General features: G+C 35.8%; 1 protein-coding gene across 4 annotated transcripts in view; it reads right to left on the bottom strand.

The window, feature by feature from the left end:
• The window catches only part of CBLB (Cbl proto-oncogene B), a 215,818-nt gene that overhangs the window by 102,011 nt on the left and 90,070 nt on the right, over window positions 1-23,737 (bottom strand). For all 4 annotated transcript variants that reach the window (XM_067739005.1, XM_067739009.1, XM_067739006.1 and 1 more), the window contains exons 4-5: window positions 18,903-19,049; window positions 2,516-2,672 (exon numbers count right to left, since the gene is read on the bottom strand). In XM_067739005.1, coding sequence (XP_067595106.1) covers window positions 2,516-2,672; window positions 18,903-19,049 — 304 coding nt within the window. The remainder of the gene's footprint in view (window positions 1-2,515; window positions 2,673-18,902; window positions 19,050-23,737) is intronic.

Genomic DNA, 23,737 nt, shown 5'->3' with positions numbered 1-23,737 from the left:
ATACCACCAATATCACAGCTGCAGCAGAATATATGTTCATGCAGTTACAGTAGCTACAAAACTTACATCTTTCATATAGAATACACAACTATAACAAGAAAATATTATTCAATTGTTAAAGTTATGTAAAAATAAAAGATCAGTAAAAGTTAATACATGTACTTTCTGTGCACACAACCAATTTTATTGTATTTTAAAGCACATATATGATTACAGTCTAAGCATAATGAAATCAGGAGAGGTGAAGAATCTGAGAAACACACAGGGGCTAACAAAAGTTCTTTAGCTACTGCTGTAATTATGAGTTTTAAAAGACACTAGGCATTCTTTGGTCCGCTAGTAAGGTTTTGGTTTTGTTATCTAATACTTTTCATAGTAGCTCTACTTAAAAGATTCTTTTCCTCTCCCATCCCCATGAGCATAAAGAAGATATATGTGCCTTAGAGTGTTGAGATTACTTGGGCTGTTTTAAAGTGAAACAGCTTATAAGAAAATATGTACACATATTAAGCAGCTGTTTGGGTAAGTGCTTAACCAACATTAAGCTGCCCTCATACCTTTGATATATAACTCTGAGGCGTTCTAGTATTTAACCTCCTCACTGAAAAGTCATCTAGGCTCCCCACAGAAAATACACTCTTCCTAGAATAAACAGCTAGGCTTAATGTATGAAAATAACTTTTGTTCTCTTCCTTCTCAAGGGGAAGAAGCAAAGCATCTACTATTAGAATGTCTTGGTATCATGTTAAATAAATTAAGTATTTGTAAAATTATCAGAAACTTTTAAAGAAAGGAGAGGTTCCATTATAAAATAATCAGTATCAGATAACACAACCTTTTCCTAAAATGTATCCTAACGTCATTGGAAAAACATTAACTGACAACGTACATATACCAAGGGAATAATAATGAAACTACTGTAAACTGAAAATATCCAAAAGCATACTTCCTGCAGTCATTGTCTAATTTCCTATTCTATACGTCTAGGTAGAATTATGATTATAAAGTTGTAATAAAGTAAAATGTATTCTATAAGTATTGTTGGCAAGAGTTAATTTGCCCTCTGTTAATGGATTCTTTCATAAATTAAAAGTTAATCCCATGCAATCTTGTTTTCTTACATAATTCAGTTACCCGATCTTTGCGGGTGAGTACCAAGCAGGGTCATAAATCAGAGAAGCAAAATTCTTACAACATGAGAAACATGAAAACCAATATTATACTCTAACATTTGTTGAAAGCATGTTTCAAACAGAATAAATTTTACTGAAGACTAAAATAATAAAAAAAATTGTCAGAATATAAGCAAGCCTGGTTTTTGATCAATTAACATCACTTGCTATATAATTGATATTATTAGAATCATAAAGATTTTAGGTGGGGTTCTCGCTTTGTGACTACTTGAAATGAATCTCATAGATGATACGCAATTTAGTGGCAGAGGCAAATTCAAAGTATATTTCAAGTCTTCATGTTTAGGGTAATTCTATCAACACATACAAAAATACAAAATAATGGCACCCAGCTTTTATTATGTGACACCTGCTTCTGAATAGCTATGTGAAGACAATTATAAAAGAATGATTAAAAACGAAAAACAATAAACAGGACAAGAAGGTTAATCTCAAAATCATTTATATTAGGGGAAAAAAAACCAGGAAAACAAATCTAAATTTCCCAAATGAGAGATTTGCTAAATTAATGACAGACTATTTTGATGGAATATTCTGTAGCAACTGAAAATTGAAAATTATATTGATGAAAATACTTACTGACACGGAAAAATGTTTGTGATATACAGATCAAAGAGCAAAGCAAGCTGTAAAAACAGTACACATCACAGTAATCTCCTATACAGAAAAGGGTGAGTTTGCTATTTATTTCCAGGTTCACTATTTTCCCTTCTCACCTAATGAATGTGGGAGGCAAAGGGGAGAAGAAGTTGGGATACAACCTCAGCAAATGCCCACCTATAAAACCTGCATTCTGGGCTTCCCTGGTGGCACAGTGGTTGAGAGTCCGCCTGCCGATGCAGGGGACATGGGTTCGTGCCCCAGTCTGGGAAGATCCCACATGCCGCAGAGCGGCTGGGCCCATGAGCCATGGCCGCTAAGCCTGCGCGTCCGGAGCCTGTGCTCCGCAACTGGAGAGGCCACAACAGTGAGGGGCCCGCGTACTGCAAAAAAAAAAAAAAAAAAACCTGCATTCTATCAGTTACTGGGCTAAAATGAACAACAAAGTAAAGTGAGAAACCAAATAGGGACTTTAAAGCTCCTTTACATCATTCTTCTCAAAGCTAATACGCAACCTCCAGGCTCGGAACACCAGATCCTCCAAACTCTAACTCTAAACTTACAGCAATGACCAGAAAAACTTGCTTTAAAATTGTAGACTACCAAAAATGAGACCATTTCCCATATACTTGTATGTATGCATGTGTGTGTGAAAAAGAGACACACACACAGAAGGGAGGGAAGTGGAAGAGAGGGCAGGATTAAGCAAATACAAAGCTTACCTGAAATAGCCTGGTAAAAATATCAAATTCAAAAACTGAAATGTAATCATTACAAGTTAAATCAATTGTTGATTTTAGAGCCATTGCTTCCAGACCAGAGCTAATTTGATGGACCTCATGAAGGCACTGTCTGAATACTTTCCATGGTACAATAGTTCTGTGCAAGAGAAGAAAAAAAAAAAAAATTGAATCAACTGTCATTTAAGACATACCTTCCATTGAAACAGCACAATTCAATCATACCATTAATATAATTGCATTTGTACTAAAAGACAAACAGTTGAGAATACTGTTCATAATTCAGAACATATGTAATGGGTTTTGCTAACCAGATTATTTTCCATTTGCTAAGAATGTGACAAAAATGTAAATCAATTTTTCTCTCCTTGCCTATCAAGATACTTCTAAAAGTACTTCAGAAGAAGGTATTAGATCAATGTCCCGTAGGTCTGACCTCTTCATTTGTGTATGCAAGGTTATGTAACTTTGAATCAAGTTAAATTCTTCCCCTCCATTTACTTTCTTAAAATAATAACAAGATGATGGATTCATGTAACAGTAAGAATTCTTTGTTCACTGCATAAGAAAGTTCAGGTGGAAAGTCATTAAGACATTTCTACCACCACCCCAATAATGTTCTACAGAGATGGAAAGCCATTTTATCTAACCTTTCATATTAATGCAAAGGGAAATTTTAATAACTTTTAACCAACCCCACTGGCTATCATATGGAAACTTCTTTATTCAACTTATTCATTAATTTAATCTTATTAAATACCCCATATCAGCATTTTACTACATAATGCACTTACAGGGTTCAAAAATTTAGAAGAGCATAGAATGGTACCCAGGGGAAAGTCTTCCAACCCATCCTCTACCTGACCAGTTTCCAACATTCACCCACCTCTTCCCCACCATGAAAATGAGTAACATCCATTATTCGTTCCTTACTTTTCCTCCTTTTGGAATGTTAAATGCCTATTCCTGAACAGGTGGAAGAAAGCAATCATTTCATATTTTAAACACTTTAAGCTGCAGTTTTCATAGTAGGACAGCATAAAAGCTATATACACCCTCTTCTAAGGTTGCAAATATTTAAATCTTAGGTTTTTCTTTACTTGTATCTCTTGAGAAATAAAACTCAGGCTGAATGGACAAAATTGGCCCCATCTGATACTAATCCTCCCAGTGAAGCAGTACCATAAATGTAAAACTTTCAGATTCATTCAATAATTATCTGCTGCAGTGGCTGTCAAACTTGAGCATGCATCAGAATCACTGAAGGGCTTGTGAGCAGAGAAATTTCTGATCCTCAACCCAAGATGTCCTGATTCAGCATGACTGGGGTGGGGCCTTGGAACTTACAGACCTAACAAGTTCCCAGGTGATGCTGATGTGGCTGGGCTGGGGGCAGCTCACTGAGCGTCACCAGTCTACGTGATCTATTCATTGCTAAGGCAGGACACTGTGGAGAAATACAATTATGGATATACGAGATACTATCTCTGCCCTTGAAGAACACACTCTTTCAGGGTAGAAATGAGAACTGTGATGCTAAAGAATACAGAAAGGTATCTAAGGAAGTGCTGGAGGAATTCCAGAGAAAGAGTGATCTGTGGCAAGATGAATAAATGAATGGTGAAACAGGCTTACAATGCTGTGCTGTATATATAAGAAAGTTTGTGTTTGATATGCTATTAAAAGAAAAAGATTATGAGGCTGAATACATCAAAAGGCTTTTCTCTATGTATGAAAAAAACAGGAAACCACAGAGAACCGAAGAGAGACACCACATCAGAAGCCATTTAGAAGAAACACATCAGGCTCTGATTAAGGTTAACAAGATGCTGCTGTTTTAAAGTAACAATGAAAACTTCTGATAACATTAGAAGGCTATTGATTTATGGCAAAGTGTAGATATGCAATTATGTCCAGCTTCATTATAGTTACCTTGGAAGTAGTGCCTAAGAAGCAGTTTGCTTTTCTAAATTAAAATTTCAAATATTCAATACACAAAAGAGACATGAACCATAAAACTCAAAGTAAAAAAAAAAACCCAGTAAACAAAGAACTACTGATTTAAGAAGGGTGTTTTCTCTTTTGTATAGAAATGTTTAGAGAATTTTGTCTTGTGCATATATTAGAAAAAGTAAACAGACTGGCTAAACAGACACCTTTCGATATCCATTACCATAAAAATTATCCTCATCCTAATATTTAAGGTGCATGCAGATCATAAGTCTTCTGAATAACCAGTGATTTCCCTGAGCAAATTATTAAAAAATGAACAAAATTCTAAAGTTGTAGTCTAATTTAACACTTTGGAACGACACTTTACAAAGGGGCAAGCTACATTTGCACAGTCCTTGTGCAAATGAGACTTTCCCCCAGTTCCCTTGTGATAAACCTAACGTCCAAACAGAACCTTAATTAAGGGTAGTAACACGGATTAAAAAGAAAGGGCATTATTTGGTTAACTTACTATATATAAAACTTTGTACAACAGATACCCTTCCCTTGATCAGCTGAGCCAAATACCCACCATGGGAAGAAGGTGGGAGCAACGGTGGGGCGGGCAGGTTCATGAGTGAAGAAGAGAAATACAGTACAATTATTTCTGGAAAAAAAAAAGTTCTACAACTGTTGCACTAAGGATCTAACTTTTTAAAGAGGATTTCAAGTTGCTACCACATACTTTCCTGAGGTTTGTGGGTGGAGGAGGAAAGGCAGAGGATGACTGTTCACACCTTTAACTAACTGTAGCAATACCACAGAGTGGTGGTTTCTATAAGCTCTTCCCCTAGATATGAACCTAGTGAGAGAAAACGTTAATGGCAAATTGTTTTACAAATATGTAGGAACTTCAGTGTGCTGGCAGAGATCTAGGAAAAGGAAAGAGGCAGAGAAAGAAAAGGAATAGAACATAAAAGGTCCAACTAAGCTTCAAGCTCCCACCAATCCAGAAGTATTTTAATTTGTCCTTTTGCCACTTACAATTATAAATCACTTTAATTACACGTTGAATTAACTTTAAAATCCAGTGAAAAGCTCAAGTAGCCATCAATCCACAAAGAATTGAATAAAAGACCAATGGGTAGCCTGGCACCCATAACAATAATGTGAGTTCAGGATCTTTAGACTTCCAATAGGAAAAAAAAATGAGAGCTGCCATTTATTGATGACTTACATCTGCCAATCACCAAATTAAGTACTGAGTTTGTCATAATAACAATGTGAAGCAGATAATATATTTATCCTCAAGATAGAGATGGGGAAACTGAGGCTTAACGAGGTTAAGTGATTCACCCAAGAAAGGCCGTATATGTGCCAGGCATTGTACTAGTTTCAGAACAAAAATCTAAATAAAGCCACAGTCTAATAAGTGGAAAGATTTGTAAATAACTTATGTTGTGTCATGTGCTCAGGTTATCACAGAAAAAGATTCATGTGCTATGGGAACCCAAGGGGATGGAGATCCTTGCAAACAGGGACTATCTTATTCATCTTTGCAACTAAAATTTGTGTAATTAAACTCTGTCTAGGGAAGGCAAGGGAGTGTTTCACAGAGGAGGAACCTAGAAATTTGAGTGTACTACCACTCTCCTACTAAACAGAAATGGTTTGATGACTTAAAAAAAAAAAGCGATAGTGTATTCACACAATGTCAGGAGAGATAACAACTTGCTAAATTTTAAAACCCTGCAGTTTTAACACAAAAGAATAAGGAATTGAAGACAAAAATGTAAGGCAATTGATACTCAAAAAAAGGGCAAAACATTTCCATGAAACCACAAGTTCTCATGAAAGGCTATTTAGGTTTTATTTTTAACTCATATGCAAAAAGAATCCATATAATAAAGGTGTGAATCTCAACAAAGGCTAGGATGTTTGGAAACAGGAACTTCTGTGTACTTCTGGTGTGAATGAAAATTTACACATTTCTAGAAGGCAATTTGGCAGCAAGTTTCAAAAACTATACATTTTAACCCAGAAAGAGCTTACTTCTAGGGATTTCAACAAGGAAATTATGTCAAAAAAAAAAAAAACAACACAGCAATGCAAAGACTCATCTATGTCTCTTCAACAGTGTTGTTCACAATAGCAAAAAATTAAAACAAATATGTTTGATAGTAATAATGACATATCTATAGATTAGAATATTTTACAGCAATTAACAATTGTATACGGAAAAAATATTTGTCATGGAAAAGTGTCCATGGCATTAAATGGCATTTTTAAAATTGTATGTCCTTGGGAACTCCCTGGCTGTCCAGTGGTTAGGACTCCGTGCCTTCACTGCCAAGGGCCCCGGGGACCCTGGTTCAATCCCTGGTTGGGGAACTATATCTCACAAGCCGTGTAGTGTGGCTAAAAAAAAAAGAAAAATTGTATGTCCTTTATGATCCAATGCTGAAAACTATCTGGAATGTCTGGAGAGATCAACACAAATTTTAATTGATGACACCTAGATCTTGGTAGGATTACAAGCAATTGTTTTCAGAATATTTCTAATATGCTCTAGTGGCTTAAAGGAGTAAAAGACATACTAAAACTGTTTCAAGTATATTTTGCAATCACAGAAATAACCAATTAAAAACAAAAATTAGAATAGTATTTGCCTATGAAATGGTTTTCTATCTAGGAAATACAAAAAGATTTACAGATTAAACTATGAGAAGAAAAGAGAATTCAACATGGCTGCTAAAGATAAAATATGCAAAAATCAGTTGTATTTCTATATATAAGCAATACATAATTAGAAAATAAAACTTAAAAAATTTACAATAGCATCTGAAAATATCAAATAAATGGGAATAAAGCTAACAAAACACAAGCAAAAACACAACATAAACACACAGACATACTTGATCAGAGATGTAGAAGACATAAAGTGATATAACGCTTTAAGGGACTGGCAGACTCAATATGGTAAAGGTGTCAATTCTCTCCAAATTGATTCTTAGATTTATTACAACCCCAATCAAATATTCCAGCAGACATTTTCATAGTAGGAACTGATAGGCTGATTCTGAACTTCATAGGGAAATGCCAAGAGCCAAGAATAATCAAGCCGAACTTCAATAAGAAAAACACTGACAAAGTTATACTCTTCACATCAGTTAAGACAGTGTGGTATTGGCACAAGGAGAGACAAATAGACAATAGAATAAAACAAATTTTGGAAACAAATGCAATCATATCTGGACACTGGTTATGTAACAACTATATATAAACAGCAGTAGGGAATGGATGATGTTTTCAATAAATGCTGCTGGGTCAAATGAATATACATATGGAAGAAAATGAATCTTGACCCTGAACTAATACCATATGAAAATCAATTTTAGATGAACCTTTTAGATGACCTAAATATGGAAGATAAAGCAATAAAGTTTTTTGGAAGAAACAGAAGAGAATACCTGCATTACAGGCAAATAATTAAAACAGGACCCCAAATGTTCAAAGGATAAAGGAAAAAATAAATTAAAAACCTGTGTTCATGAAACAATGTTATTAACAAAGTGAAAAAGAAAGCCACATATTGGGAGAAACCATTCACATAAATATAATCAACAAAAAATTCACATCTATAATATATAAAAACTTCTAAATATTAATAATTACTACTCAAAAATTGGGCAAATAATTTTCACACTCACACAAAAAATCAAAATATTCAATAAACACACAAATATACACTCAACTTCATTTGTCATCATGGAAATGTAACTTAAGAACAAAATGAGATTCCACTCATCCCCACCAGAGGGGCTTATTAACAAGTTTTAAAATGACAAATGATACATAAAATGTTGGGAAGGATATGGAAAACAGGAACCTTCAGGCACTCCTCATAGGTGATTAAATTGGCAAACCACTTTGGAAAACTCTTTGGTGGTTTACTAAAAGCTACTAAAGCTAAAACTATGCATAAACTAGGAGCCAGCAATACCACTCCTAGATATACATACAACAGAAATGTATACATATGTCTTTTTTTAAATGTACAAAAAGTGTTCATAGCAGCACCACTGATAAAAATCCAAAGGAGGAAGAATCCAATGCCCATCACCAATGGAATGAATATGTAAATTGTGGTATAGCCATACAATGGGGCAAGGAGAATGAACAAACTATTGTTATATGCAAGAACATGGATGAATTTCATAAACATAATAGTGAAAAAAGCCAGATTTTTTTCAGAGTATAATTATATGATTTTAATTATGTATGATTTCATGATACTAGAAGTTAGGATACTCAGATTAAACAAGATTAGAAAGTTCTGCCACACATCCTCCTTTTAGCATTAAGAGCCCAGCCTGTCCTACAAATTAAAATGTCTGTAATAAAAGAAAATTCCCCAGAAATCTCTCTACATAGGTCAATTACATTAACAAGCAATGGGTGAAGTCTGCTAGATATGTAAGTTAAATTAAGGCAAAAAAATATACAATTTCCAATAACTAAAGCCTCACAGGAGAAACTACGTACATACTATTTTGCATAAGTAGATCCCCCAAAATTCCTTTTTATTAAGAGAAACTACTGATGACTGCAGATAAACAAGGCAAAAACAAAGCTACAAAGAAAAACAATTATTGTCATTTCCTACTGATAGTCAACATTCAGAATAAGGAAAACAGGAAGATGAAGCATTAGCAGTCTATTAATGAAAAATAAATCCTAAATATTAATTTTATGAAGCTTTATTTACTTTGCTTTTAAGTCACAATTTCTCCACCAGCAGAACATGTTTCTAAAGAACTGTGAAAATCTGAGATTCTACCCTATTTTGCAAGCTAACAAGTTAGCCTATCACAGTTGCATGGATGCTGGCAGAAGATAGAGTATTTGTGGGTCAGGGCATCAAAGCCAAAGGACTTCGTTACTCACAGGAAGCAGTGGTCAGAGTATCACCATTTTCTTGGAACTTGTTCCCTGAGCTCTAATTCCCACAGGATGATGTAAAGAGAGTCAGGTGACACCTACACACACAGTGACTTTTGTAACTGGAGAGGAATGTAGGGCTTAGGGAACCCAAATATTTTATAATGGTTAGTAAGTATGCTTGTCCTTGGATATGCAGAGAAATACTATCTTTACATTACAGGGTTGTAAACAAGCATAGTCTTTGCTTCAGAAGGAGGAAGTGCCTCTCTTCACCTACCAAGGTAGAAACATCCCACAGAGAAAGGAACAAACGTGCTTTGATTCCAGGGGCACATTATTAAATACTTAATAAGAAAATAATTATTTCTCTGAATACAATATAAGAACTTCTGAGAATGGGAATACAAGTGGCTTAAAAACTGTTTTAATTAATTAAATCAAACTGATCAGCTGACTAGAACTAAGAGATGGAGAAATGTGAAGTCTGCTTTTTAAAAAAAACAGGGCTCTGCACAGGAGAACTTTTTAAATGGTATTTTAGAAACACAATTTCTGGAAGTTTTAGTGATTGGCTTAACATTCCAAATTATTTAAAAAACATTAATGGTCTCAAGAAGTAGCATGAAAGTATTTTCCTCATTTGGTAGAGCAGCTAAAATAAAACAAAACAAAAACCAATTACTTCTCAAGATGGGGAAGTAAAATAAGTAGCCAAAATCTGGATACAAACAGGTTAAACTTTAGAGGACAAGGTCAGAATTTTATCTTATCATTAGGGAGCTTAGAAACTTCAAAACAAGAAAAGATATTCTCAGACTACCACCTAGATGGCTGGTTATAATGCACCACAAGTCTTGGTGGAAGGCCAGACACCTTAATGTACCTACTCAGTGTACAGCAAAATCCAACGCACCTATGCAGGGTACACCAAAAACTCAACACATCTATTCAGTGCAACATGTGGAGCCTATTAAGACTGGTTATAAAGGAGACTTTCAGAATGTTAAAGAGAAAATAAACTAAGTTATGAAAGCCTGTTGTACCACATCTGATGAAATCTTTTAAGTCTTTATCTAATTGATCTTTCAATACTATATTCTGATTCATCTCCCTCTTTCTTTAAATCCTATCTTCCTTTAGCAACTATAATACCACACCCGCCAGGTTTTATGCCTACTTCCCTGGTGATGCCTCCACTCCTTAAATTTCCTCTGTGCATACATCATTCATCAGAATTCTTTAAGGATCTGTCCCCTTTGTTCTCCCTGCACATTCTCCATGGTCTACATCAATCAGTCCAATGGCTTCACACAGCTTTTAGAGATTACAAACTCAGATATCTGGAGACCAGGCAGATAATGTATATGAGTAAAGAGGTCCAGGTAAGGACTGCAATCAATTGGAGGGGACACATCTAAACTGGGCAGCTGGCACCCAGGTCTAGCCAACTGTCGCCATGTCAGAGTTCATATCTAGTGTTGCCATCACTTCCAATTTCTCAATGAAATTCAATACAATATTTTTGTGTAAAAATCAATAATTTTAAAAGTTAGCAACTAATTTTTTAACGTAAATACTGTCTGAGGCCAAGGAAAACATTCTACAGGCTGTCACTCTGCAAACTCATAAATGTACTGTCAATCTCTGTCTTTAATTCTATATTCTTTTCCTCAAGGTTGTATATCTAATCTACTAATAAATATCACCACATGGATTTGTCTGGACCCACCAAACTGAACATATGCCAAACTGAATTCATCTGACTGCCAAATCTCTTCTTCCTACTTTTCCTGTCTCAGTAAATGGTACCCAGTTGTTCAAATCCCAGATTGAGGCATCACATTTGGCTCATTTTTTGTACCTCATATACCTTAATAATCAAGTACAGTTAATTTTATCTTCATATAATTCTCAAATTCACGTACTTCTATTTATTTATTTATTTAATTTATTATTATCTTCACCTAGTTTTCTATAACAGCCTCCTATCTCTCTCCTATTTCTCTCCTAATTTATCAGTTTCTAAAGTGGGAAGTGGAATGGGGGGGTGGGGGGCAGGGCAGTCATAGACCCCGGGGGTATACAAGATGACCCTATTTAGGATGAGAAGAAAGCACTGAAATTCTACTTGCATTTTTAATTCAATTTTAAAAATTTGTATTATAATGTGTCCTTTATATTATATATGAGAATACACATTATTTGTATAGTAATATGTATTTTATACATGGGTATGTAGATGATATACATAGATGATGTATGCTCAAAAAGTAGTTAGTAATAAGGTAGTAATAAGGAATATGATTGAATGGGTTTAGAAACCACTGCTCAAGTTCATTATCCATACTTCAGCAAGAGTAGCCCACCTATGATCCAAGTGTGACCACTTCCCTACTTAAAACCCATCATGGGCTCCCATTGTTCTCAGGGCTCCAAAGAACAGAGTTTTAAAAGTACAACTTTGCATATGGAAAAAGAAAGTCCAAATGGCCAAAAATGGACAGAGCTTTCAAAGCATAGTCCAAGAGAGAGAATAACAATTGTAAGTACTTTGGTCCTTGAGGCAGGGGAATTCCTATAGTGGGTCATAAACCACCACCCCATATTTAGATTCCATGTTCACTAAGGAATGTTCTGGATATGGTATAGCTCCACATATAATTTACCTAACAGTGACGAGAGCATTCCCATCTGCTTGACAGTAGCATTAATCATGGTGAATTAATAAAACCACTATTCTGGATTATAGATCAGTTTGTGAGCTCAGTAAAGTACGCTCGGTCTCTAAACATATGGCTCTAATGAAATCAGGTTTCAAGGCTGAGAACCAGGACCTAATTCACGGTGATTTCACTGAAGTAAATGTCACTTACTGAGGAGTTCAACGTGAAGAAAAGAAGGAAAAAGAGAACAAGAACAAAAAAAAAAAAATGCCATTTATGGAAACTTGAAGTTACTCTGCATCTTTCTTTGGAAAGACAGCAGACGCCATGAGAATTCCATCCCTCTCACAGTATTCTCCCCTGTGTACTCCTTATTAACACATGTGCAACCCATACAAAATACCAATTCCTCCATGCAGCCTGAGTGTTCCTCTGATGGCCCTAGTAAATAATTCACTTACTATTTGTGACATTCCTTAAGCGCTTCTGTAATGGGACAGAACTGATTTTAAATATTTATCATCTTTGTATATACTGCCCTCCCCAAATTGAATACATACTGCTTAGAGGTAGAAAATTATAATTTCACATCTTATTTGCTTTTTCTGTCTTGGATCTTGTTGCAGTGAGTTGAACAAAATAGCCCTGTCATTTTATTTTCCTTATGAAATAAAGATACTTTGCTTTTTCGAAACAGGCAGTAATAAGAGTTGACTAAATAACAGAAATATTAAATGGTAATTTTTTTAGTTCTATTTCAGTTCTTTTTTTTCTTTCTCTCTAGATCTCCTGCTGCACATTTTTCTTATAAATGTTCTTCATTTCTATTGTGCATCCTTTAATTAAATATGACTAAGTTGCCTTTTCTTTGATTAGAGGGAAAACTGATCTAGCTAATATGCTAAAAAAAAATGTATGTTACTCACTGCAAAGGTAAAGAAACCATTGGCCTTTGTTTCTTATTAAAAGTGAAAACACAGGAAACCTAAAAAGGTCCCTACCACTTCCCCAGGAAATCAAAGGTAGATGTAATGAACTGAATTTTAAACAGATCATTTTTTTTCCCCCCATGGTCAGCAGGACAGTTTCTTATATTCCACCTCACTTTTACATAGGGATATACACAATTTTAGAAAACTTTTATTAACTTTTTCTGGATTTTGCTTTTAGATTTCTAGGGACCGTGGAACCTCTATCATGCAAAGTTGAATATTAATGATATTATTTGTAGAATTAATAATAAATATATTCATGGGGCTTTGAGCAAGATTAAAGGTTTAAACTGGTTAATTATTCCACAACACAGAGTGCATACAAAGTGCCAGACACTGTCTTACCTGCCTGAAATGTAGATTTTAGCTCTTTTAACCTTTGCAACAACCCTACACAGTAGGTATTCTTGTTATTACCATCCACATTTTACAGATGAAGAAACTGATGCATGAAGAAAGCACGGAGCTTGCCCAAAGTCACAGAGCTAGTAAATGTTGCAGTCAGAACCTGAACACAGATGACCCGCCTGCGAGCCTGCACTAAGCATGCTGCCCCCAGAACAAGCAAGCAAGCAAATGCTGTACACGTCCCACGTGCGCACACTCACACACATGCCTCTGCTGCTCAACTCATTTGAATTAAATGAGCAACAGTTCCTGAAAGTCTCCAAATGAGACACTGTGCTGATCCACCTTGGGAAACACAAAGATTGATTAAATAAGCCTGATTTCATGGGGCTTATAGTCTAATGGAAAGATAGCTAGACAAATAACTTTAAAAATCAATGAAAACTAATAAATATGGAGGATGAGCAAGAGCTTATGGGAGTTTAAGAACTAAAAGATTCAGTATAATAATAAGGGCCAGAATCAAGAGCAAGATGAACTTTGAGGGATTAGTGAGAATTTTTTTTTTTTTTTGCGCTACGCAGGCCTCTCACTGCTGTGGCCTCTCCCGTTGCGGAGCACAGGCTCCGGACGCACAGGCTCAGCGGCCATGGCTCACGGGCCCAGCCACTCCGCGGCATGTGGGATCTTCCCGGACCGGGGCACGAACCCGTGTCCCCTGCATCGGCAGGCGGACTCTCAACCACTGCGCCACCAGGGAAGCCCTAGTGAGAACTTTTATACCAGAGATAAAAATCTTCAAGTGGAAGGAACAATGTGGGCAAAGACATAGAAACCTGTAGCTGCTAAGGTGTCAGGAAAGAGCCAAATAATCCCACTTGCCTGAAGAACAGGACATAAGTAAAAGAAAAGAGGACTAAAATGGTAGAAAAATACATCATGAACTCAACCAATAATTACTGAGTGTCTGTTATGTATACAGTACCCAAAGGACTCATCTGATAGCCATTTAAAGAATAGTGTTCAAACTTCGTACTGAAAATGGAGCTAATCTATGTGAAAGCATTTGACATATAATAACTCTAATAAATGTACCTGTTTTTACTAATTTTTGGATAAAAAGTCAACAGGAGCTTTATTTTTGAGCAGGAAAGACCCACGTAATAAATACATTTGATAATATAAATATATTTAAAATACAACATAAACACAAAACATGGGGTAAAGTTGAACATGTGGGAGGGTATATATTAGAACCCAGAAAAGAAGACTTCTGAACTAGACTTAAAGGAAGGGTGCCAAGATTCTGGGACTGTAGAAAAGAAAGAGGAGGGAAGAGGGGCATGCCAGGGAGAACTGTAGGAACTGATGACAAAAAAAAAATCAATTTGTAGATAATAAGTTATTGAAAATTTTGAGCAGACAATAGACATCATCCATCCACTCACCCATCCATCCAATTATTCATCCAGTCTGTTAACACTTGTTAGAGCTCACATATTCCAAGAAACACACCAGGCTCTGAGAAATAAAAATCAAGGAAGCTTTCTAGTCTACTGGGAAATGCAAGCATGTCAGCAGTTCACTGCAGTCTAGTGTGCGAGATGTGAGCTCAGGTACTTGGAAGAATAGAGCAGGCATGCCCACCTTAGGTTCGGGTTACTGAGGAACGCCTCCAAAGTGGCAACACTGGGTAGGGTGTGACACTGGGTAGGGTGTGGGTAACTGGTTTCCCAAGAGGAGGGTGCAGTTTAGGGAAACAAAGACAATGAGGTGTGGAAATAAAAAGCATACTAGGAAAGAAGTACAGACTATGAGGAGGTTGTTTCTTTGAGGATGAGTTGAATAGAGAGATGAAGCTAGAAAAAAAGTTCCTGAAGCTTGTCATATTAATGGGGTTATAGACTTTAACCCAGACTCGGTAATGATGCATAGAATGCACAGCGTCTCAGGCAGAAAAAATAAATAGAGTAAGGAGTTCTGCTTTTTGGAGCTCACTGGCCTCCTCAAGAAAATCGATGGGATAGGCTGTTATTGAAGGTAGGGAGACCAGACAGAAAGCTGTTGCAGTAGTCCAGGGAAGAATCTGAACTCGAACATGAACTGATGAATAGAACTGGAAGTAAAGTAAGGATGGGGAGAAGGGACATACAAAGATTCAGGAGTTAGAATGGTTCTTGTTGAATTATAATTTGGTTGGAAACACATGTCTAAATCTCCTCAACATCAAGAAATGCTTAGTACAAGGAGCCTAGAAACTGCTACCTGACTTGCTGATTAGAAAAATGACTGTCACCGAGTCTAATCACATGAATGGGTCTTTTTTGAACAGTTAATAATACATTCTTTGAGCCTCATGCTTGAAGTTTCTGGATTATAAACTTCACCCTCTAACCCAGAGTTTGGTATTGGTCTCATTCGGCAGAATTTACGTAGACACATTCACTCAAAAATGCCACTCCTCTTTTCCACATATTTCTACCATCTCCTGGTCAACAGACTAAGAAAGCAAAAGCAGAACTCAACTATTAAAACATTCAATAACGTCTCATAAAAATCTACCAACTACAGGACTTCCCCAAATCTAACAACTACAGAACTTCCCAACCAGTTTACCCTGGCACATGATATGTTATTGATCCCCTAAGGCTCCAGACAGGCAGAACCTCCTTCGCAACTGGGCTTGGGCCTTGAGCAGAGGCTGGCCCTGCCATGACTTCAAAAAGGTTGAGAAGCACAGAAAGGAAGCATTAGTCACATGACACCTAAAGATTTTTGTCTGCTGCCTGTTCTTTAGGTCTGAATCCTAAGAGTGCCTTTAGGAGTTTTATAAAGTCCTTTGAACGATAACTATTTCCCAATTTTAACTCAATACTAATATTTTTTTCTTACTGACAGTTCTTTTTGGGAAAAATATCACAATACTACTCCTTATGTTAAAACCTGCTTTATAAAAATCATAATCTGTTTGGCTGTTTTTAGAACTAACCGCTCAATGGTTCTGTTTTTGGAAACAATAATGCATTCAAGTTTAAACTCACCGGTTAGGTCCCATGAAAGCATTCTCATATGCCCTCAATATGTAGATAAATAACAGGAATACTTCTGTATGAGAACTCAGTTATGCAAAAATGCAAACTAGTATGAGTATAAGGAAGAGAAAAGAATTCAACCTTTTAAAAGGCTACATCATTCGTCCATTCATTCAATAAAATACTATGGAACTATAAGGTGAAACCCCACAGAGAATATAAAGATGGTTTCTCCAGTGATCTAATAAAAGAAGCATTACTTTTGATGACTACAGAAATATGTCTGAGTTCCAGAGGGAGCTTTACCTTTGGCTCTCATCCCCAAAATAAAAATCTTAAAGACCAATTAAGAAGCCTTCTCAAGTAAGCAAAGACAGCAGACAAGGGTACAAGGGTTTAGGAGGTAGGGAGAGCGTTTAATCAGAATTTCAAGAATCCCCCATTTGATTTAGTAGTGATTTCACTCACGTAGCAGTTGGACAGAAATTTCAGCCCCTTAATGTCTATGGTTATAAATAAAGGGAAGTAACGATGTCTCAAATGCATAATTCTCTGTGGTTTGAGGTGCCGGCAAAACAAACTCCTCTCTTGAAAAACATGTGAGCAATCTTTTGTCAAAAGGTCCATTTTTTACTGACCTTTTGACAAGCAAGCAATTTTTAACTCACCAGAATTTTCAGTTTTCAAAAAGAAATACCGCAAGCAACTTCTCTGATAGATTTTCTTAAACTTTTAAGATAGTTTATTTTGAAGGTTACCAACTCTTTGCATTAGGCTCAGAGTGTTAATATATGAGCTGTAGCTTCAAGACATCCTCAGCTGTTACTCCCGGAACTCTGCGGTCCCTTTCTGCTTTCTACTATTCACAAATATTTAATCCGTACACTCCTGGCTGTTAGTCTAATTCAGATGAGGATGAACCTTTTCTTTTTTTAAGTCCTCATTTGTGAATAGATATAGGAGCATTACAAAGAGCTAGATTTCTGGAACACAGAATGTCTTGTGTTAAAAGCAATAACAGTATTTCCTCCTGTAGTGCCTAAAAATAATTAAGAATACATTTTATTTAAGAAGTGGGAAAAAGGCTTTAACATTTTTGAAGTAAAATAATTATGCATCTGGGCTTCCCTGGTGGCGCAGTGGTTGAGAGTCCACCTGCCGATGCAGGGGACATGGGTTCGTGCCCCAGTCCAGGAAGATCCCACATGCCACGTAGCGGTTGGGTCCGTGAGCCATGGCTGCTGAGCCTGCGCGTCCGGAGTCTGTGCTCCGCAACGGGAGAGGCCACAACAGTGAGAGGCCGCGTACCGCAAAAAAATATATATATATATGCATCTAATCAAATGTGCATTGCTCTGTGTATGTCCTAGTCATGTGGTAGCTATAGATAAACACAGCACGTCATAGAGAAAAAAAAAAAAAAACGGGAAACCCAACATTACAGTTAATTCGCCAGTGTCAAAGGACTCCAGATCACTGCAAGTGTGTGCCAACATTTTACATCGTATTTCATCAGCTAATGTATAAATATAGAATTTAACTACAGGATGAAAACAATAATCTGTGTGTAAGCAACCACTCCTCCTTAATTCTTAGCTACAGTTCTGCCTACATTCAAGGACATTCTGAGGGTGCTCTCTCATCAAAGGGGACCCTTAAAAGGAACTGAAGAAACCATCTGCCGCCTGATGCTCAGTTCTTAAGCATCTTACTAAGAGATTCCTGATAAAAGTTTTGCACGTTTTATTTAAGTTATGCAGACTTCAGATATTTAGTTCCTATTATTTGCCAAGCTCACCTGGGTTTGTGTCTGGATAGGAAATACCTAAAGAAAACATCTTTAGCTATTTTTGTGAGATAATGCAACTCTGTGATAACATTACCCTCCTTTCTGTATCTTGTTTACACGTGCATACTTTCTGTGCAATGACACAGAGAAAACCTGAATGCCAGTACTGAGGCTTTTTCCCACTTCAATTTTAGATCTTCGTCAAGCTTATACTCTACCTCCTAGTATAGAAAGCAGTCTCCGATGCCTGCAGTCCTCAAGTAAGTGTCCCCCCTCTGGATTGTCAGAACAATTTATTTAGGCCAATTTTTAAAGTGTCTTTCCCTTTCTGCCTTTTATTTTCTATATGTGTTTTATGTGTACACTAAGTTATAAAAAGTTATGGGCTTCTCATGTATACTCTTACATACATCTGCTTCTTAGAGCTAACTATTTAACTCAATGAATGCTCACCAAATAAATAAATGTCATATAATATTTACTTGGTAACAACAAAATTATTCAGTTACTGAGATATACTTCTGGTGGCTAAATAGAAAAAATAGCAATCAAAACACTTATCAAAAACACTGCAGTATATTCTCAAAATACTCAGGTAAAATCTACACCATATGGAACTGGAGGCAGGTCTAAGCCATTCTTCAAACATGGATCCAAATTTGTACTTACTTGTCTCCAAAAAACTTTCTCCAGAATTCAGCAGCATCTGCTTTCGTGATACGAAAGTTATCTCCCTGGAATTGCCCATTGGGAAAGATAGCTTTGATTTCTGCCAACATGTGACTGAAGATAAGGGAGAGTTTTGTAAGATTTCGTCTGTAGATACAAACAGGGAAAAATGAAGGAAAAGGTAAATATAAGGCATGTAAGATTTAATGGGAATATACTATGAAAAATGAAATTATCAACCTAGGTCAACTCAATAAAGCCCTTAAAAACAATGTTCATAAAAACTGTACATTTAAATTCCTAACAGGGATTCTATTAGTCGTCCATGTACTCATTTAATATAAACGTGAACAAGATGAATTACATGAGGTTTAATGGGGGAGACGGACACCTAAAAAACTCATAATCAAATATAAATGTTAAACAAAAAAAACAGAGTGCTTATTTCTACACAGGGAATAAGGAAAGATGTGTCATTTAAGGCGAATCTAGCAAGATAAGCAGTTGTTCAACAGATGAAAGACTTAGAGTGGAGAGGAGGGGAAGGAGGAGAGGTTAGGAATAGAACTATTTGGATAATATCTAGATTTAGCATGGCTAGAGAAGAGCAGAAAGAGAGTGGAGGAAACGGCTTGAGACAAGATGAGAAAGTTTGGTTGGGACATGACAAAAAGAGGCATCTGAACCAATGAACAAAGTTTTTGTCAAATACACTTGTCACTTCTATCTAAAAATCAGAGTTTCTGATAAGTCTCAGATATGTGCATATTTTAGAAGCTCCCTGGGTAATTCTAATGTAGTCCATAAAAAGCCACTGCAATAAGGAATGGGAAGCCAAAATGGACTAAAAAGATTAAGGAAATGATCAAATCTCGGTTTTAGAAAGAAAAAGTTATGGCAGTATGAAAACAATGGTTTGGAAGGGAAGGAAATGTAGGTGTTGTCTCTATTCTAATTTCCATGTTAAGTTCTGGGAATTCTGACATGATTTAGAACAGGCTTCAAACCATGACTAATACTTTAACAGTATCATCTACATTCCTTCTTAGCTTTTCATAAGTTTACAACATTAATTATGTTAATCAGCCCAAAACTCTTAGTGCTAGATAGTAAGGAAGCAACTGGAAGATAAAATACTACAGAACTTTTCAGTTTTGAGGTGACCTTGTCTCTTTATATTCCTGCTTATTCAGAATCACCAGAACACAGCAGGCACATACCTACTATGGTTCCATTTTGAAGTCTTAACTGCTTTGTGTGTGTGTTGAGGGGTCAGGGCTGGGGCTGGGGAGGAGGCACTTGAATTAGCACTCAAAGTAAATACAGAGGAAAACTAAAGAAAGCCATCAAATCTGCAATGCATATAACACCATACAATGTTTCAGCAGGACTTTGACACTGAAAGTTGTGTTTATTTGCCTTTTTTTTTTTACTCATGTATCTGGGTTTAATGACTCTCAAATAACAAGCAAAAAAACATGTTAGGTACCAAAAAGATCATAAAACATGCACCTCTCCGTAAAGTCACTGAAAGGAAACATGTAACTTCCTATATTATATGAATACGTAATAAATAAGGTACTTGTGATAAAAAGTGGGAAAAACAGGAATGAACAGAAAGCAATAAAGTATAAAGTAACTGACATCTCAAAAAATTCATCTCTACTGGAAAACCAAAAAGTCCCAATTTCCATAACCTTTATTATCCATGAGAAGATTTATGGGAAAGAAGGGTCAGAACTTAGGCCTTATTTTAGTGCTTGACTGGCAACAACAAACAATCTCATTATGGTTAGGTTATGCAAAATGTTTCATCATCTTCTTAGATTCAGCCACACTTCTGCACAACTCAGCGTAATTCCAAGGTAAAACTTCTTTAATTAGCTGAATCTTTGATCTTCTCATTTATGTCAACACATCCTCATTTAGGTGATGGTAGATTTAAGAAATCCAGTCTTAGGAAATGAAAAGTAAACTGATGAACTATATCCAAGGAAAGAATTGCAGCCAATACAAACTGCAACTGACTTTTGAAATCTGAGTTTAAGGAAAAACATAAAGTCACTTTTGAAAATCTGCAACGAATTTATTTCTATAATTAGGCAAACAAGTTAATTTTCTACCAAACTTCCAATTGATACATACAGAAGAAAAAAGAAAACAAGATGGCTGTAATTAGGGAAAACCAACTGTTCCTTATTTTCCGAATTGGTTGCTCTCCATCCCCTTGTTTCTCTGTTCTTTAATCATATCCAAATGTTTTTCATTTTTATTTGTTAGATCTAAAGCCTGAAGCACAATACCAGTGATTACCCATCTTGGATTTTTGATCCATTGGCTATGTAGGCACTAAACTTTAAAACAGAAATAGTAACATTTTATCTTTATAATTTACAGTCTAGAAGCTCTAATAATCACTCTATAACTAATCACTGTTAAATTATAAACTGTGTGTATAGTCCAATTTTCTTGTTCCTACAAACAGATCACCATATTTTTATTCAACTTTTTGCATAAACTAAGGCAATGAAAAGATTTATTTTGCCTTTAGTCTTTAAAGAAACACAAATTCAAGTTGTTAAAAACATGTGAATGCAACAGTTTTGTGTTACTTTATTTTTCACATATACCAGACGCATATTTATATTTATTTTATATCTAATTTTTAAAAACACACACCATACATATGTAAATGATTATTTTGGAAACACTTTACCTGAAATATCGATTTACAGAGGTTGCAATCCACAACAAGAAATGAAAAGAACTTATAGCTAATTCTATTTCTCTGATGTCATTTAAATTTACTGTCATAGCAAATAGGTTTGTTTTTTATATGACTGTGTGGGAGTTTTTTGTTTACTATATTTTGCTTTACATCAAGCTTTAGTTCCCCACCCCACTCTGCACTCTTAGATACCCATTTTAAAAATAAATAACCTCCAATTTTGAAAATAAAATCCAAGGATACAGTCATCTCTAATCATCTAGACATAGAGGGAAGAAAGGCAACAACTCCACATCTTCTTTGTAGATGAATTTTTTTTTCTATCTTGATATTTTTCCATACTTTGCCAATTTTCCCTAAGCCCACCTGATTGCCGCTCATCATAAGACCAAAAATGATGACTGGACTGCTTAATAAAGGATTTGAAGCATCCTATATTAAGATATGTGTCTATTACTAAATGCCCTACCCCAGAACAACTAAGGAAATAAAATTTATCTACAAAGACTCAATAACCTTAAACATAACTTAAATTTACAAGAAATTTTCCAATACTTTCAATAAAGGTATACTTTATTTTGACTAATTACTACCACATTATCTCCCATTAACCATCAAAAGCTAAGCCATTTTAAAAATTTGTTTTGTGTGAGATTTTGTTTATAAGAAATAATTTTGGAGTAAAAGTATTCTGATACACCAGGTAAGCAAAAAGTAACTTCTAGATGTCAATACTGGGTAAACCAGTAAAGATGTTAATATATAGAGGAGCCTTGAGAAGGGGGAGGCAGAGAGGAGCAAAGACAAAGGAGAGGGAGAAGATGAGAAGGAAAACTATCTGCATTTAAAAAAAAAAAAGTGTAATGAATGCATCAGCAATGTCAAGAATATCACCTAAGAAGCAAGGTGCCTCTTTTATCCTGAATTTGATCACCTAAAACTGTCCTTCTTTAAAACGGTATGAATCAATTTCTCCAAAATTCAAGTTACATTACTGCACAGAATGTGAGGTCAGAATGATGGAGCATCACTCTTTACGAATAAGTCTTAGTAGCTTAAGTGGCTATAGCCAGCATCATCAGGAGGCTGAAGGTACACAAGATTTGACGTAGGATGACACAATCCTACCCTTAATAAATTTATCACATAGTAGGGGAGAAAAAGACATGACTACATTATTATCATACAATATAGTGGGGGCAATGCACCAACGATAGCCATCTTGAGATGAGGAATTTGAAAAATGAATAAAAAATACATCAAGACTTGATTAGTAGCCTTCACTAAATGTAGGAGACACACAAAGAGAATAATCTAATTAGATCGTATGGAGTCCTTGACTTTTCTCACTTCAAGAAACAGCTGTGTCATATATCAAGGAGGAAATAAAAAGCTTTAAGTGCTGAATTAGTGAAAAACTTTAAATGACACTTCATATCAGTGAGTTCCAAAGTTTCTGAGAATGTACTGCTTCTGGTAGAAGCAATGGGAGCCCATTTTTTATCCAAAAACTATTAATAATTCAATTTTTACATTTAAAAGCTAGAACATGTGCTTCTTAATCTTTACAAGGTGGAACAAATTCAACATAAAGAGAAAGGCAGGACACGAAGAATATAAACAGTGGCACTGAAAATGAGACTCACGTCCAGTTAAAGAGCAATTACCATTCACTCTATTTCTGATGTAGTGCCTTCCAAGATGGGTTTAGGGCGTTACTTCACACTGTTTTTGACCTTGGGAACATTTTGATTCCTAAGAAAGTGAGGATACTAGGCTGATGCAAGCCTTGCCTTTCATTTCCCCCTCTTGGGAATAGAGACTATTATTAAGATGACTCCTGGGAGTCTCAAATAAAACTGGATCTTCTCCATTCTCTTGTCTAAGTGCTTTAAAGTTTTCCATACATCTAAGGGGAATACGAGGCAGATTTTTTTTTCAACTGAAGTATAGCTGATTTACAATATTGTGTTAGTTTCTGGTGTACAGCAAACTGATTCAGTTATACATATATATACACATCCTTTTTCATACTCTTTTCCATTATGGTTTATGACAGGATATTGAATCTAGCTCCCTGTGCTATATATACAGTAGGACCTTGTTG

Source organism: Pseudorca crassidens, chromosome 5 (genome assembly GCF_039906515.1).
Source record: "Pseudorca crassidens isolate mPseCra1 chromosome 5, mPseCra1.hap1, whole genome shotgun sequence".
Classification (NCBI taxonomy): Eukaryota; Metazoa; Chordata; class Mammalia; order Artiodactyla; family Delphinidae; genus Pseudorca; species Pseudorca crassidens.
This window is presented reverse-complemented; position numbering and strand designations above follow the sequence as displayed.